At 45.1% G+C, this 17,246-nt stretch overlaps 2 protein-coding genes across 5 annotated transcripts in view; both read right to left on the reverse strand.

Annotated features, from left to right (window-relative positions):
* Positions 1-17,246, reverse strand: part of LOC132511360 (C-C motif chemokine 4) — a 90,668-nt gene that overhangs the window by 20,828 nt on the left and 52,594 nt on the right. The window contains exon 1 of one of the 4 annotated variants that reach the window (XM_060134491.1): positions 15,344-15,449. The exons of 2 other annotated variants lie outside the window; for them this stretch is intronic. The gene's annotated coding sequence lies outside the window, so the exon portion shown is untranslated. Of the gene's footprint in view, positions 1-15,343; positions 15,450-17,246 lie in introns of those variants that run through there. One more of the 4 variants, XM_060134492.1, reaches the window with a different exon arrangement.
* Positions 15,381-17,242, reverse strand: LOC132511897 (C-C motif chemokine 3-like). Its single transcript, XM_060135714.1, is given in 4 exon segments — positions 15,381-15,471; positions 15,840-15,979; positions 17,017-17,095; positions 17,193-17,242. Coding segments are annotated over 4 exon segments (360 nt in total).

A 17,246-nucleotide genomic window follows, 5' to 3' on the forward strand; every position in this document is an offset into this window, starting at 1 on the left:
GGCTGCATTCGGTCTTTGTTGCTGCGCGCGGGCTTTCTCTAGTTGCATCGAGTGGGGGCTACTCTTTGTTGCAGTGCGCGCACTTCTCACTGAGGTAGCTTCTCTTTGTTGTGGAGCACGGGCTCTAGGTGCATGGGCTTCAGTAGTTGTGGTGCACGGACTTAGTTGCTCTGTGGCATGTGGGATCTTCCCAGACCAGGGCTCGAACCTGTGTCCTCTGCATTGGCAGGTGGGTTCTTAACCACTGTGCCACCAGGGAAGTCCACCTAACATGTCTTTATCCTCTTTGCTTTGTGTTTATTGAGAGCCCTTGATGAACCTCTCTTGAATGAGTGAGTGTCTGAAAAGCAGCCTGCCCTCTCATCACTCCTGAAGCCCAGGCTTTGATAATACAACTCTGTCTACTTGGGTGTGGTTTAAATTGGGTTGTGCTGCTCAGGACTCATGGCATCATTGCAAATGCCACATCTATGCAGTTAGAACAGCTGTGGAATAACAGAAGTTTCTGCTGGGGGAAATTATGACTATAGGGCTCTACAGAGAAAGAGCCAACTAAGTGTGGTCCCACAATGACACATCTCTCCCCCTCTCGCCGTGGAAACCACTTCCCCATAAACAGCCCCAGTTAAGTGAGCACTTGAACTATTCTTGCAAATACCCTGAGCCCTGTGGTTACCCAAGACCCCTCTTGCATATACAAGTCAACAAGGCACAACTGGGCTTAAAAACTTCCTCTCTCATCACCCGGAGTTTCTATCTCCCAATAGTCCACCACTTAGGTCTTAAGAGTAGGGGACATTAACACACCATTGTAAAGCAATTATACTCCAATAAAGATGTTAAAAAAAAAAAAGAGTAGGGGATGTTGCTTAGACCCCAGAAGGAGGCTGGCAACAGCGAGTTGTTCTGGCCCACACTCTTGAGCCCTTACTGCCCTCCTCACCAGGGCTCTCTGCTCCCAGCCCTCCTCTCACAAGTGTCCTCCTGCTGACATTTGCTGTTGTCCCCCCACTTTCTGGCTCAGATCAGACCACATCACTAAAGCCCTATGTACAGAGGTACCAAGTGAAACACAGGACTTCCCAGGGGGTTTTCAAAAATGCCCTGGGCTATCTGTTCAGGGGGGCTTCTCTTTCCAAAGGAGTTCTAGCTCTCTATTCTAGGTACCCAGAAGGAAGGGTGGGGGCTTGTCCTATAGTGGGAGTGGGAAAATTGGGTGGGTTTTCAATAGGAGGCAGAATCCAGCTTCAGGTGGTTCCCAGTGATCAGCTAAGTAACCTCAGTGCCACCTTATAGGTGATTTACAGAGATAGTCTCTTGCTGGAAAAAAATCTCTTCTTAGACCAGGAAAAATATCTTCTTAGAACAGATTAAGGTTCCCAAATGGAACTGGAACAAGAGACAGACTGTTCAATTAGCTGCATTCTCTGCAGAAGGAGATAGAGACTAAACCTAAGATTAGAGCAAATGAGCGATAGAGGAAGTGGTCCAAGAAGGTGATTTAGGGAGATCCCAAACTCACCTCCTCCCACAGACATGCTGTATCTGTAGCTACGTACCGAACAATTTCCTCTGCAGAAGACCTGAAAACTACCTGAGCAGCTACTTCACATCAACAAACAGAAAAGAGCGACAGTGGATAGCAGGGCAAGATGGCGGAATGGAAAGACCCTGAGCTCACCTTCTCTCACAGGCACACCAAAATTACAACTACTTACAGAGCACCTATCAATGAAAAAGACAAGAACCTACCAAACTAGATGTTCTATTACTAAAGATATAGAGAAAGAACCACAACAAGACAGGAGGAGAGGATTCACCGTACAGTCAAGACCCATACACCCAGGTGGGCAACCCACAAACAGGAGAATAATTACAATTACAGAGGTTCTCCCCAAGGAGTGAGGGGTCTGAGCCCCACATTGAGCTCCCCAGGCCAGGAGTCCTGGGCCAGGAAGACAAGCTCCTAGAACATTTGTCTCTGAAGGCCAGCTTTTGGGAGTCCCAGAGGGCCGTGGGAAATAAAGATTCCACTGTTAAAGGGTGCACACAAAAATCTCACATGCTCCAGGACCCAGGATGGAAACAGTAATTTGATAGGAGCCTGGGTCAGACGTACCTGCTGATCTTGGTGAGCCTTCCAGAGGCGGGAGGCAACTGCAGGTCACCCGGGGACACAGACACCAGCAGCAGCCATTTTGGGGAGCTCATTCTACCATGTGGACACTGGTGCTGGCAGGTGCCATGCTGGAATCCTCCCTCTAGCTTATTAGCCTCAGATCCAGCCCCATCCATGCCCACCAGCCCATAGACACCAGTCCTGGGACACCTCAGACCAAGCTACTAACTGGGCAGGGACACAGCCCCACCCACCACCAGATAGGCTGCCTTAAGACCCGCTGAGCCCATGGCCTCCCCTGAACACAGCCTTACACACCAGAGGGCCCAGGACCAAGCCCCACACACCAGTGAGCAGGCATTAGATCTGGGACCCCCAGAGCCCTATAGCCAGAGACCCCGGGACCCGGGTCCACCCACCAGAGGGCAGACACCAGCCTCAGAATGTCCAGCTCCTCCCACCAGCAAGCCTGTTCTAGATTCAAAATCAGTCTCACCCACCAGTGTGTTAACATGAGCCCCAGGAAAACCTTGCCCAATACCTGTGGACCCAGCCTACTCACCAGCAGGCCAGCACCAGCCCTCAGACCAGCTGGGCCCTGGCTCCACCCACCAGTGAGCCTACTCTAAACTCAGAACCAGCCTCACCCACCAGCGGGCAGGTACCAGGCCTAGGAAAACTGCAGCTCCATAGCCTGCAGACCCAGCCCACCCACCAGCAGGCCAACACCAGCCTGGGACTGACCAGACACAGGCTCTGCCCAACAGCATGCCAACACAAGCTTTGGGATACCCTAGACCCCACAGCCAGCTGTGTCAGAAATCATTCCCACCCACCAGCAGTCTGACACCAGCTCTGGGATCCCTGGGCCCTGCAGCCAGACCCCAGGATCCAACTCTGCCCAACTGTGGGCCAGCACGAGCCTCAGGACCTATATTCAACCACTGGTGGGTGGGCACCAGTCCAAGGATCTCCTGTGCCCCAACTCCACCCACTAGTGAGCCAGCATTAGCGCCAGGGTCCCCCCAGGGTTCTGCAGCCAGCCTGACCCTTGACACTACCCTCTGACCCGGCCCCCCCAAGGAGTGGCTGGCGGCCTCCACACAGGGGAGGGCCTGGCAACCAAACAGACCAGGAGCCAGCCAAGCCTACCAGACCACCCACAGTAGTCAGCCCACCACAACAGAAGGATCCAAGCAGCCCACATAGGGCACACCCCTAGAGGATATAGCTCTAGTAACCAGAGGGGAGTGCACTGCTGAGACTCACAGGACATCACTTCACATATAAAGACACACAGAATGAAAGAGAGGGGATGGAAAATGTTATTCCATGCAAATAGAAATCAAGAGAAAGCTGGGGGGACTTCCCTGGTGGCGCAGTGGTTAAGAATCCGCCTGCCAATGCAGGGGACACAGGTTCAAGCCCTGGTCCACGAAGATCCCACATGTTACGGAGCAACTAAGCCCATGAGCCACATCTACTGAGCCCATGCACCACAACTACTGAAGCCCATGCCTACAGCCCATGCTCTGCAACAAGAGAAGCCACCACAACGAGAAGCCCACGCACCGCAATGAAGAGTAACCCCTGCTCGCCGCAACTAGAGAAAGCCCACGGGCAGCAACAAAGACCCAACACAGCCAAAAATAAATAAATAAATAAATAAGTATTTTTTAAAAAGAGAGAAAGCTGGGATAGCAATACTTATAGCAGACAAAATAGACTTTAAAACAAAGACTGTTACCAGAGACCAAGAAGGACATTACATGATGATCAAGGAATCAATCAAAGAATATATAACAATTGTAAATATATATACACCCACATAGGAGCACCTATATATATAAAGCAAATATTAACAAACATAAAGAGAGAAACTGACAGTAACACAATAATAATAAGGGACTTTAACTCCCACTTACATCAATGGACAGATCATCCAGACAGAATATCAACAAAGAAACACTGGCCATAAATGACACATTAAACCTAATAGATATATATAGTACATTCCATCCAAAGGCATCAGAGTACACACTCTTTTCAAGTGCACATGGAACATTCTCCAGGATAGATGATATGCTATACCACAAAACAAGCCTCAGTAAATTTAAGAAAACTGAAATCGTATCAAGCATCTTTTCCAACCACAGTGCTATGAGACTAGAAATCAACTACAAGAAAAAAACTGCAAAAAACACAAACAAGTGGAGGCTAAACAACATGTTAATAAACAACTAATGGCTCACTGAAGAAATCAATGAAGTAATCAAAAAATACCTGAAAACAAATGAAAACCAAAACCCAATGATCCAAAATCTATGGGATGCAGCAAAAGCAGTTCTAAGAGGAAAGTTTATAGCAATACAAGTTTACCTCAGGAAACAAAAAATATCTCAAATAAACAACCTAACCTTACACCTAAAGGAACTAGAAAAAGAAGAACAAACAAAACCTAAAGTTAGTAGAAGGAAAGAAATCATAAAGATCAGAACAGAAATAAGTGGAATAGAGACTAAGAAAACAATAAAAATGATCAATGAAACTAAGACCTGATTCTTTGAAAAGATAAACAAAATTGACAATTTTTTAGACAGACTCATCAAAAAAAAGGGCTCAAATTAATAAAATCAGAAATGAAAAAAGAGAATTATAACTGACATCACAGAATTAGAAAGGATCATAAGAGATTACTACAAACAATTAGATGCCAAATAAAATGGACAACCTGGAAGAAATGAACAAATTCCTAGAAATCTACAATTTCCCAAGACTAAACTAGGAAGAAATAGAAACTATGAACAGACCAATTACTGGTAATGAAATTGAATTGGTAACAAAATAAATTCCCAATAAACAAAAGCCCAGGACCAGATGGCTTCACAGGTGAATTCTACCAAACATTTAGAGAAGAGTTAACATCTATCCTTCTCAAACTATTCCAAAAATTGCAGAGGAAGAGATGCTTCTGAACTCATTCTATGAGACCAGCATCACCCTGATACTAAAAGCAGACAAAGATATCACAGAGAAAGAAAATTACAGGCCAGTATCACTGATGAACACAGATGTAAGAATCCTCAACAAAATATTAGCAAACCAAATCCAACAATACATTAAAAGGGCGATACACTATGATCAAGATGGATTTATCCCAGGGATGCAAGAGTGGTTCAATATTTGCAAATTAATCAAAGTGAATCAACACCACATTAATAAACTGAAGAATAACAGATGCAGAAACAGCTCCTGACAAAATTAAACATCCATTTGTGATAAAACCTCTCCAAAAAGTGGGGATAGAGGGAACATACCTCAACATAATAAAGGCCATATATGACAAACCCACAGCTAACATCATACTCAATGGTGAAAAACTGAAAGCATTTCTTCTAAGGTCAGGAACAAGACTAGGATGCCCACTCTCCCCACTTTTATTCAACATAGTATTGGGAGTCCTAGCCACAGCAATCAGACAAGAAAAAGCAATAAAAGGAATCCAAATTGGAAAGGAAGAAGTAAAACTATCACTATCTGCAGATGACATGATATAATACATTAAAAATCTCAGACACCATGAAAAAACTACTAGAGTTCATTAAGGAATTTGGTAAAGTTGCAGGATACAAAATTAATGTACAGAAATCTGTTGCATTTCTATACAGTAATAATAAACTGTCAGAAAGAGAAATTAGGGAAACAATTCCATTTACAATTGCATCAAAAAGAACAAAATACCTAGGAATAAACCTACCTAAGGAGGTAAAAGACCTGTATTCAGAAAACTATAAGACACTAATGAAAGAAACTGAAGAAGATACAAACAGATGGAAAGATACCATGTTCATGGATTGGAAGAATTAATATTGTTAAAATGACCATACTACCCAAGGCAATATACAGATTTAATGCAATCCCTATGAAAATACCAATGGCAATTTTAACAGAAATAGAACAAATAATTTTAAAATTTATATGGAAACCATAAAGTCACCGAGTAGCCAAAGGAATCTTGAGAAAGAACAGAGCTGGAGGAATCACGCTCCCTGACTTCAGACTATACTACAATCTTACAATAATCAAAACAATATGATACTAGCCAAAAACAGACACAAAGATCAATGGAACAGAATAGAGAGCTCAGAAATAAACCAATACAATTATAGTCAATTAATCTGCAACAAAGGAGGCAAGAGTATACAATGGAGAAAGACTGTCTCTTCAATAAGTGGTGCTAGGGAAACTGGACAGCTACATGTAAAAGAATGAAATTAGAACATTTTCTCACACCATGTACAAAACTAAATTCAAAATGGATTAAAGACCTAAATGTAAGACTGGAAACCATAAAACTACTAGAAGAGAACATAAAACTACTAGAAGAGAACAAAGGCAGAACATTCCTTGACATAAATCATAGCAATATTTTTTTTGGATCTGTCTCGTAAGGCAAAAGAAACAAAAGCAAAAATAAACAAATGGGACCTGATTAAACTTAAAAGATTTTGCACAGCAAAGGAAACCATCAACAGAATGAAAAGACAACCCACTGAATGGGAGAAAATATTTGCAAATGATATGACTCATAAACAGTTAATATCCAAAATATATAAATAGCCCATACAATTCAACAACAACAATGAAAAAACAAAAAACCCAATTTAAAAGTGGGCAGAAAGCCTGAAGATAACTTTTTCCAAAGAAGGCATCAGATGGCCAACAGGAACGTAAAAAGATGCTCAACATTTTTTTTTTAATTTTTATTTATTTGTGTTTTTTTTGCGGTACGCAGGCCTCTCACTGTTGTGGCCTCTCCCATTGCAGAGCACAGGCTCCAGACGTGCAGGCCCAGCGGCCATGGCTTACGGGCCCAGCCGCTCCACAGCATGTGGGATCTTCCCAGACCGGGGCACGAACCCATGTCCCCTGCATCGGCAAGCAGACTCTCAACCACTGGGCCACCAGGGAAGCCCAATGCTCAACATTTTTAATCAACAGGAATGCAAGTCAAAACCACAATGAGTTATCAGTTCACACTGGTCAGAATGGCTATCTTCAAAAACACTGCAAATAACAGATGTTGGCAAGGACGTGGAGAAAAGGAAACCCTTGTACACTGTTGATGGGAATGTAAATTGATGCAGTCACTGTAGAAAATAGTATGGAGTTTCCTCAAAAAACAAAATTAGAACTACCATATGATCCAACAATTCCACTCTTGAGTGTATATCAGGAAAAAGAGAAAATACTAATTCGAAAAGATACATGCACCCCAATGTTCATAGCAGCATTATTTACAATTGCCAAGGTATGGAAGCAACCTAAGTGTCCATCAATAGATGAATGGACAAGAAGATGTGGTTTTATATATACAATGGAATATTACTCAGCCATTAGAAAAGAATGAAATTTTGCCACTTGCAACAACATGGATGAACTTGGAGGGCATTACACTTAGTGAAAGAAGTCAGAGAGAGAAAGACAAATACTGTATGTTATCACTTGTATGTGGAATCTAAAAAATAAAACAAACTAGTGAATATTACAGAAAGGAAACAGACTCACAGATACAGAGAACTAACTAGTGGTTACCAGTGCAGAGAGGGAACAGAAGAGGGGCAAGATGGAGTAGAGGATTAAGAGGTACAAACTACTATATGTAAAGTAAATAAGCTACAAGGTATATACAGCACAGGAAATATAACCAATATTTATACTAACTACAAATGGAGTGAAATCTATAAAAATTTTGTATCACTATGTTGTACACCTGAAACTAATATAATATTGTAAATATACCTCAGTTTTAAAAAAATGTACCACATGGGAGGAGGGTAGAAGAGTCTGAGCTGTGGTCTGGCCATTAACCCCACCCCCAGGGTGACCACCCATAGTCAGGAGAGAACTCACAAACTGGGAGCTTCTCCCTGAGGAGCAAAAGGTCTGTAACCCATCAACTTTTCAGGCACCTCAACTTTTAAGACCTGCAACTGAGAGGTGATCCCCCCCAAAGATCAGGCTTTGAAAACCAATGGGACTCGTGTCCACGAGATCCAAAGAGCCGTAGCAAACTGAGAAACCCCTCTTAAGGGTCTCATGATGCAGATTCACTCGTCCCAGGGCCCAGCGCAGAAGCAGCCATTTGAAAAGCATCAGACTTGAGGCCAAAAAGACGCATTTGCTAAACTTAAAGCACTGGCCTGAGGGGCCGGCCATTGGGATAATCTCCAGGATGGAGGTATGGTAGAACCATTTTTGCTCTCTCTCTCTGTGCTCTACTAAAGCCAGCAGTTATTGTTTTTTCCTTTTTTTTCTTCTCAGCATAAGGCATCTTTACCCTCCCACCAGTGGACACCATCTTTGTGCTCACCCCCTGCCACACTCCACAGCACTGGTATCTCCCGGAGACGGGCTTTTACACATTCCTGGTGACCACATTTTTCCATCTGGTGTCCAGGCTTTGTGGCTGCTGCCAGGGGATGCCCTGTGAACCTCTGACTCTAGTGGCCACAGGGGTTTGCATTCCTGGGTCTCTCAAGACTGTAACAATCATGGAAATCAGGCTACCAGCCTCAGGGCACAGCACAAATAACAGGTTGAAACACACCCCAGCTCTCTGTAAAAGCCTGTTTGCTTGTTCTTGTGCCTCAGCTTGAGGGCCAGGCTTCAGGTTCGTCACACATCTAGAGGCCACATATTCCTGAAAGTTAAAAATGAAAGGTGATTTGGGGACTTGTTTGGTGGTCCAGTGGTTAAAGACTCTGCACTTCCAATGCAGGGGGCATGGGTTTGATCCCTGGTCAGGGAACTAAGATCCCGCATGCCGCCCCACACGGCCGGAAAAAAAAAAAAATTCCAGACTGTTTTTGTAAACAAAGTTTTAGGGGAACACAGCCATGCCCATTCCATGATATACCGTCTGTGGCTGCTCTCACTACGGTGGCAGAGTTGAATAATTGCCACTGAGTCTGTATGCCTGCAAAGCCCCAAACATTTACTACCTGACCCTTTATGGAAAAGTTTTCTGAGTCCTGGCCTAGATTATGTTTTTAAGCGTAAGAAAGTTAGATTAAGTCAGAGTCTCTGTTGTAAAATTCAGGAGAGAGAAATTCCACATGCTTATGAGAAATGCAAATGTATATTAATTTTTTGTTAAGCCCTACTTACTTTGTTTTGTTTTAAACTCTTTATTTTTTAGTATCACAAAGTGGAATTTTGATAGGGTTTTTGAAGAGTAATGACACAGTTTCTAGCAAATTTTTAAATGTATGCATTCTTCAATCTATCTTATTTTGAGGAACCTATTTTGAGAAACACTATCTAAAGACATAAAGGTATAGGCATACAGATGTTCTTTGCAGCCCTGTTTGTGAAAGCAATGAAAGAGAAACAAATTCATCAAAAATGGAATAGCTTAAAGCATCATAGTACAGCCACATAATAAATATGAAACCACTGAAAATGATGAAGTAGATATAAATGTACTGAGATGAAAATGTATCCATGACATTAATTTAAAGCTATGTATATAAAATATACCCTTCATATGTGTATCTGTAAATATACAAATATCTTTGTTATAACATAATTGTTTCAGAACTACATGTAATAATGCTTGCTTTGGTAAAAGCTCTATATATTTACATAAACATAAGAAGGACATGTGATGTGATACCTCTCAACCTGTTAAATGTGATTTCCTCTGGGAAACACAATTTTTAAGAAATGGAGAGCTCCACTTTTCATTTTCCACTCTTTGTCCTTTGATTTTCATACATATGAGTGTGTGAATTTTTTCATTTAAGAGACAAGACTTTTTAAGTTGGGGTCTTACTCCAAAAACTTGCCCCTTCTTAGCTCTCTTTGTCCTCATCTCATCCTCCCACAGCCCACCCCCAGCTATATGTGGTATCCCAGATATTTGAATCCCCTGCTCAAGATCTAGATCCACCATTGAAGGGATGAGCCTTTCAGACTTCAGTGCGGCTCAGAAAACTTTGGAATGTTGGTTAATGTCATGCTGTCCATTGTATCAAGAGATCAAGGTAACAAACATATCCTGTCTAGCTCTAAGGGGTACATTTTGACCCAGGATTCTCCCTCTCTCTCTCTCTCTCTCTCTCTCTCTCTCCACACACACACGCACACGCACACGTACCTGCACACAGAGCTCCTCCCATGCAACATTTTATAATCCTTTCCCATTCTGAGATATTCTCCCTTCTGCCCAAAAACATAGCAAACCACCCATGACAAGTGTGTGGGCATTATTAGGAGTGATCACAGGAGGAACCTCTGCTCTTGTTGAAGCCATGGAGTCTCCTCCTTGCTTCTGTGGACTCTCAACATCTGACGACTTACACTATTGGCCTATGAGCATTGAAATGTTTCCCAATAGATCTAGGGTTTAGTCCACATCTTGACAGCACAAATATTGCATGAATACCTCATATGTAGGATGAGTACTAAACTGACAGTCATCTTTTAGTAATAAGGGGGGGAAGGAAAAGAAAAAGCAAAATACTCTCATAGACTACAAGTTCACATTGGTCAGGAATTCCCTGGCGGTCCAGTGGTTAGGACTTGGTGCTTTCACTGCTGAGGGCACGGGTTCAGTCCCTGGTGGAGGAACTAAGATCCTGCAATCTGCATGCGCGGCCAAAAAAAAAAGTTCACATTGGTCAGACCTCTTTCCTTGGTTATCCTTTTGTTTGAGAGTAAGTGGCAGAGACAGTGCTCCCTAAATAGTCCATATGTTTCCCTACATTGCAGCTGGGTTGGTCTCTTGTGACTAATTCTGGTCAATGGTCTGTAAGCAGAAGTGACGTGTGTCACTTCTGGGCCAGAACAGTTAAAAGCAGTACGCCTTTTCTGTCTCCTTCTCTCTCATTCCAGAAGCTATAGCTACGGGATGGAAGCAGCCTAGATTCCTGAGTCACCAGGCAAGCTGCTCTGGGATCAGTACAACTCAAAGTACAGTTCATGGGCCAGCGGCAGCAGCATCCCCTGAAAGCCCAATAGAAAAGCAGAGCTGAGCCATACCCCAGACATATAGAATTAGAGCCTCTTGGGCTTAGACAGGCCCTCCAGGTGATTCTGCAGCACACTAAATTTTGAGAACCAATGATCCAGCCTACATCAGATCTTGTGCAAGTGAGAAACTTTTATTTCGTTAATGTACTGGGGGGTTGTTCATTACAGAACTATAGCCTGTCCTATCCTGACTCTTACAGAAAACAAACATAAAATGCTGAACTTTTCTCCCACTGCTGGTTCCACCTTAACAACATTTTGGGGCAGATCCCATAACTTTCTGGCCACATTCAGTAATTAAAATTCTTTCAGTTTAAAACTTCAATCTCAAATTTGATCTCATCTCCACTTCTCCCCACCTCCACACCTCCCATTGGTGCAATGGGCTCAGAGGAGTTGGAGTGAGATGAGGCTTTAGTTTGGTCCTGGATCCCTTCCCCTCCTCTCTTTCAAAGGCCTAATTCTTCTGGTATGGTGGCGAGGTGGGTGGTCTATGTGGGGTGATACTGGAGTAAAGAGAAAACTTAACAGATGTAGTCCCTTTTCCCTTCCGTCTGTTATCTCTGCTTCTCTTTTTAATACCAATAAGCCACTGATGCTCTTTTGGGCAGCACATGAATTTCTTTGCACAGAAGAGGTTTCTGTGGGTCCTCTCTCTTTGCATAGTTCCCTGATGTTGACATCCCTCTCCTGCCCGCATCCTTCATCTCTCCCTCAGTCCACACCACTGGCGGCACACCTGGGCCTTGGCTAGCCTGAGCATGTTAAGAAAAGTCTCCCTCTTGGAGCACACCTGGCCCTGCGTTGGGTGTAAGAGTTTACAGGTGATGTGCAGACTGGACTTCAGCATCCTTTGCCCACACAGCCAGGGACCTTTGTGGACATCAACCCTGAGCTCCTGCCGTTAGAGACCTTTCAAGACTTAGACCTCCTATTGGTAGGATGACCGTTCTGAGAGTCAGGGGTACTGTTAGTAATTACGCTGGTACAACCAGCGTAAACGGGGTCTTCCCAGAAGACGTGGGATATATGATTCCCCAATCTGTGCTGTGTCGTTGAGAAGAAGGCTCAAGCTCCAGAACCTTCCACAGGGTCGCTTGACCAAGAGGAAACTCACTCCTTTCTCTGCCCTGCCCCTTAGCTCATTTTCTTCTCTCCCACTCAGTCTGGCTCAGGAAGTCAACAAGCACATTCTATATCTATAGGAAGAAGAAAGAGAGTGGACCGCCTAGTGGGTTCCACCTGTGTGAAGAGAGGTCACGCTCCTCTTGAAACGCAGTGAAGGGATCTTGAGGGGTGGGGGGAACTCATAACATCTGGAAGTGCCTGCAAGCAAAATGACTCACTTTACAGTTGAGGTCCTAGGATGAAGCTCTCAAATGAAAGGGAGATCAGAAATTCAGAAAGAGGGCTTCCCTGGTGGTGCAGTGGTTAAGAATCCGCCTGCCGATGCAGGGGACATGGGTTCCAGCCCTGGTCCGGGAAGATCTCACGTGCCACGGAGCAACTAAGCCCCTGCGCCATAACTACTGAGCCTGCGCTCTAGAGCCCGTGAGCCGCAACTACTGAGCCCGTGTGCCACAACTACTGAAGCCTGCACACCTAGAGCCTGTGCTCCACGACAAGAGAAGCCACCGCAATCAGAAGCCCACGCACCGCAAAGAAGAGTAGCCCCCGCTCACCGCAACTAGAGAAAACCCGCGTGCAGCAATAAAGCCCCATCACAGCCAGTAAATAAATAAATAAATAAAATCTATTTTAAAAAAAGAAATTCAGAAAGAAATATGGTTTATGGTGATACTTTAAGGACCACTGGATCAAGCTTTGCCTGAAGGTAGTCAATCAATACTTCCTGAAGCTTCAGTTAAGTGAACTAACAAGTTTCCTTTATCGGGTTAGTCAGATTGAGCCAGCTTTTCTGATACAGTAACTCAAAACATCCCTAAGTGACACAGACTGCAGTGTTGCAGGCAGCAGACCCCAAAAGTGGAATTGGCTGAGGTCAGGAGCTGAATGCAAAATCAGTAAGGATACCTCTGGTCAGCACAACAGCGGGTCACCCCCATGGCCTCACGTATTCTCACCAAGGTCATCTGCCTACCAAGGTTGCATCCAAAAGCAAAATTCAGGATGTTGAAGACTGATTACTTCTTGCATACATGAGCAAAGCCCACTAAGAAAGAGATTAGCTCACTTTGAAACTGGCTTCTCCAATAGCAGAGAAGGAAAAAAGTATAGTTTGCTTAAGAGAAACCCTTTCTGCTTGCTGCCTGCAAATCAAGCCGATTGAGAATCAGTCATCTGGAAAAGCAGAATTCTTTCCTCCAAGCTAATGTTAGTATAAGAAGAAATGGGAAGATGAGAGAATAGAGAGGACAAAAAAGTGGGGTCCATATACACCCTGAGTCATCCCGTTCTCAGACCCCTCCTTTAAATATTTATCTTGTGGACAAAATGAACCATCATGTTCTCTGTGAAGACGCAGGCAACTGGGATGCAGTTGGAGGCAACAACTGCGGCAACATACTTGGAGCTAATTAAGGAAACCTCCATGCCTGTGGCATCGTTTCATCAGCAGAGGGCCATGGGGAGATAGCAGCCAGTGACATGGGGGAGAGGGGTGTGACGGTAAAGGGGACGCCCAGAGCTCCCAGTACTGTGCTATGAGAGAGGAGTTCCAAAACCCCGTTCTAAAAGTAACAGTAACTGACGGATTTTCTGCTAATTAACCATCCAGTGGAATTGACCAAAAACATATCAGAACTTTGAAAAATGGGAAAGGAGCTGTATTGCCTCTGAAACCCCAAGACCAGCCAAAAACAGACAAGGACTACACCCCAACATTGGTTCTCAAACTACCTGTGCATTAACATTTTAAAATTACTGCTGCCCCGTTCCCACCTAAATCTCATTAAACCCATAACTTTGGAGGTGCTCTCCAGGCAATGGAGTTTTTTAAAAAGCTCCTGCAAGTAATTCTATGTGAATTCAAGGTTGAAAAGCACTGCTCTTCCCTCAAGCCAATCCTATAGCACCCATCTCCAGCAGGAACTAGGCAGCCATTATGACAGGTATGCACCCCAAGTAGGGTTACCAGATGAAATACAGGATTCCCAGTTAAAATTGAATTTCAGATACACGACAAATACTTTTTGTATAAGTATGTCCCATCTATTGCATGGGACATCCTTATAGTGAAGAATTCTTCATCCTGTATTTATATTTAACTCTGGCCACTCTGGCCCCCAAGCCTCAGCTCAGGTGTGGCTATGGAGAACATTCCCGGAGAAAGCAAAGTGCAGAACAACAGAGAAGGTGACCAAGCCTCTCAGTCAACTGGCGGGTAGGGTATCCTTGACAGACTGCAGGCAGGAGTGGCTAGACTGTCACTAATGTGAGCACTCAGCACAGCACTAATGTAAACACTTAGCACAGCATTAATGTATGCATTTAGCGAAGAACCCAACACTTGGTAAGCCCTCAACAAGTGTTAGCCATCATTCTGAGGAAATCATTTATGAAAAGGAACTTGTGTGCACACATTCGCATCACCATGGTATTCATTTAACTAGGAAATTTTCCTAGACCATATCCATTGTGATTTGCTTACAAAGTAATATGTCAGTTTCAACTTTCCAGGAAAGTATCTCCAGGGAGATGTCTGGTGTCCCTCTACTAGTGCTTTTATCCCTTTCTCATTGCTTTCTGCCCGTTTTCATATTTCCCTACTTCTTCCCCCAGTACTCCTCTCAACCTGTGATTCAGGTTAGTTGGGAAAACAAAATCAAGAGAGTCAGCACAAGGATAATGCTGGGTTACCTTTTATATAAGAGCCTTCGATATTTTGAATCATGGTGCTGGGCAAAAGCACTCAATCAGCATGTGTTGTTTGTTGTGTGTGATGCCATTTCTGCCAAGAGAGCGCTAATCACACTGATTGGTCCACGTATTGAGAGTGAGGAGAACTGAAGAGGAAGGAGGAGGGATGGATGGTGAAGAGGATGACATGCGGTGTCAGAGCAAATATTCATTACATCACCCACTTCGACAGTGGAAATAAATGACAAAAGTTAAATAAGATACATCAAAGTTAAGGAGGGCCCCAGAGTGTGGCTGGGGGCGGGGATGTGACCCACAGAAGAGGTGCCTTTTGGAGTCCCAGGGTTACTGTCCTGCTCCCCCATCTACCATAGATGTAACACCTTCCCTGCAGCTCCCAGGCCACTCAGGCACTCAGCTCCAGGTCAGTGATGTATTCCTGGACTCAGTCCCCATTGGGGTCGGCACAGACCTCCTGGCCTCTTTTGGTTTGGAAGCTGTGGAGAGGAGTGGAAGGATTACACACTGAGGAATCCCACAGGGGAATCCTGGGCCCACTGTGACCCCTCCCTCCTTCTCTGCCCCAGACCTCTCAGAGCCTATCCACATGCTTTATATCATGTCCTTATTCTTGGGGTTTACAGACCAACCCTGTGTCTCATATGGGGGTCCCTTGGGAAAGCCAACTTCCTGCTGTCACTCTTCCCTCTGCCCGGTGGGCAGACCCTCCAGGACTCTCCCCAGGCCCCAGAGCAGGTCAGAAAACACGGCAGTGGCCTCTCCTGGTGTCCTGAGCTCTGAGGAGGTGCCTCAGGCCAGACCCCCAGTCTGCTTCCCCAGGGTGGGCAAGGAAACTGGCCCTTACATGACACTGGGCTTTGAGCACTGGCGGCTGGTCTCATAATAGTCATCCATGAATTTACACGGGATCTGCCAGGAGATGTAGGAGAAGCAGCAGGCGGTCGGGGTGTTGGCACCAACCGTGAGAAACAGGACAGATTGATCCTAAGTCCTTGTTCAGAGGAAAAGGTGAACCAGCTGCAGCTGGAGGGTCAGGCGGACCTGAAGGAGACAGTGCTGCCGGAGGGGAGGATGATGGGCGGGGGGGATCCAGGAGGAAGTTGGCATTTCCTCTTTCCTTCGACATTTTTATTTCTGTGTCTCTCTTTCGGGGTTGTCTGTCTTGGTTTGGAGTCTCTGTGCCTCTCTATGGAGGATTTAGTTTTCTGAACAAACTAGTTCTTTTTCTGTCTCTCACTGGGGAGTCTCAACTGGATTCTTAAGGAGAGTGAAGGCCACACCACTGGGAGCCAGCTCGACACAGGTTCCACCTCTTGTCAGAATCCCATCTGGGTCTCATTTTCCCAGGAATCCCTCCCACTCTCTCCCAGAGCCGGAGATTAGAATTGCTAAAACCCCTTGAGAAGGGAAATTCTGCTCAGGAAACAGTGTCTGAAATCTCTCTGAAGTCGTCTACTTACAGGGCTCGGGCACAAGATTTTGGCACTGTGGCCCAAGCCGTGGCCAGAGAGTGGGGAGAGGGGGCGTCAGGGGACAGGGCAAAAGAAAGGGAGGACAGACTCACGGGGGGCTGCGGAGGGGAGCGGGACAGCCAGGGTGGCCCCGGGGACCTCCATGATGCTTGACAGCCGAGTGAGAGCCCAAGTGGTGGCCAAGAAGAGTTGGGACTTGGCGACTCGAAGCTGCAGCCTCCTTCTGGGGTCTAAGCCATGTCCCCTCGTTATAGGCAGCCTTGGGGCATTCAAAGATGGAAACTTGGGTAGACCAAGGGGGAAATTTTTTATCACTGTGTTGGGATCATGCAGCGAATTGCACAAGCCAGGAAAGCTCTGGGTCGCCACAAAGGCTCAGGCTATTTGCAAGAATGCTTGTGTTGCTTACTTGATGGGGAAATGGTTTCCACAGTGAGAGGAGGTGAGAGGTTGGTGTGGCCCTGTGACCAGGTTGGGTGGTGCCTTCCCATGAGAGCAGATCTGTAGACCAAGCATCTCTCCCACAGGGCTGAACCTTCTGGTTCTCACCCCAGCTGACGGCACAGCTGTGATGTAGATGATAATGCCACGGAGTCTTAAGAAGCACACCCCAAGGGGAAACCGTAGCCTGGATGGAGACAGCAGAACTGGAGAAGCCTCAGCTACAGAAGGGGCCAGATTGAGGCTGGCCTTTCAGACTCTGGCTCATTCCTCAAACATTCTACCTGACTGCTGAGGCATCCATATCAAAGAAATCTATCTCGAATAAGCACATTGCC

The sequence above is a fragment of the Lagenorhynchus albirostris genome, chromosome 20 (genome assembly GCF_949774975.1).
Source record: "Lagenorhynchus albirostris chromosome 20, mLagAlb1.1, whole genome shotgun sequence".
NCBI lineage: Eukaryota > Metazoa > Chordata > Mammalia > Artiodactyla > Delphinidae > Lagenorhynchus > Lagenorhynchus albirostris.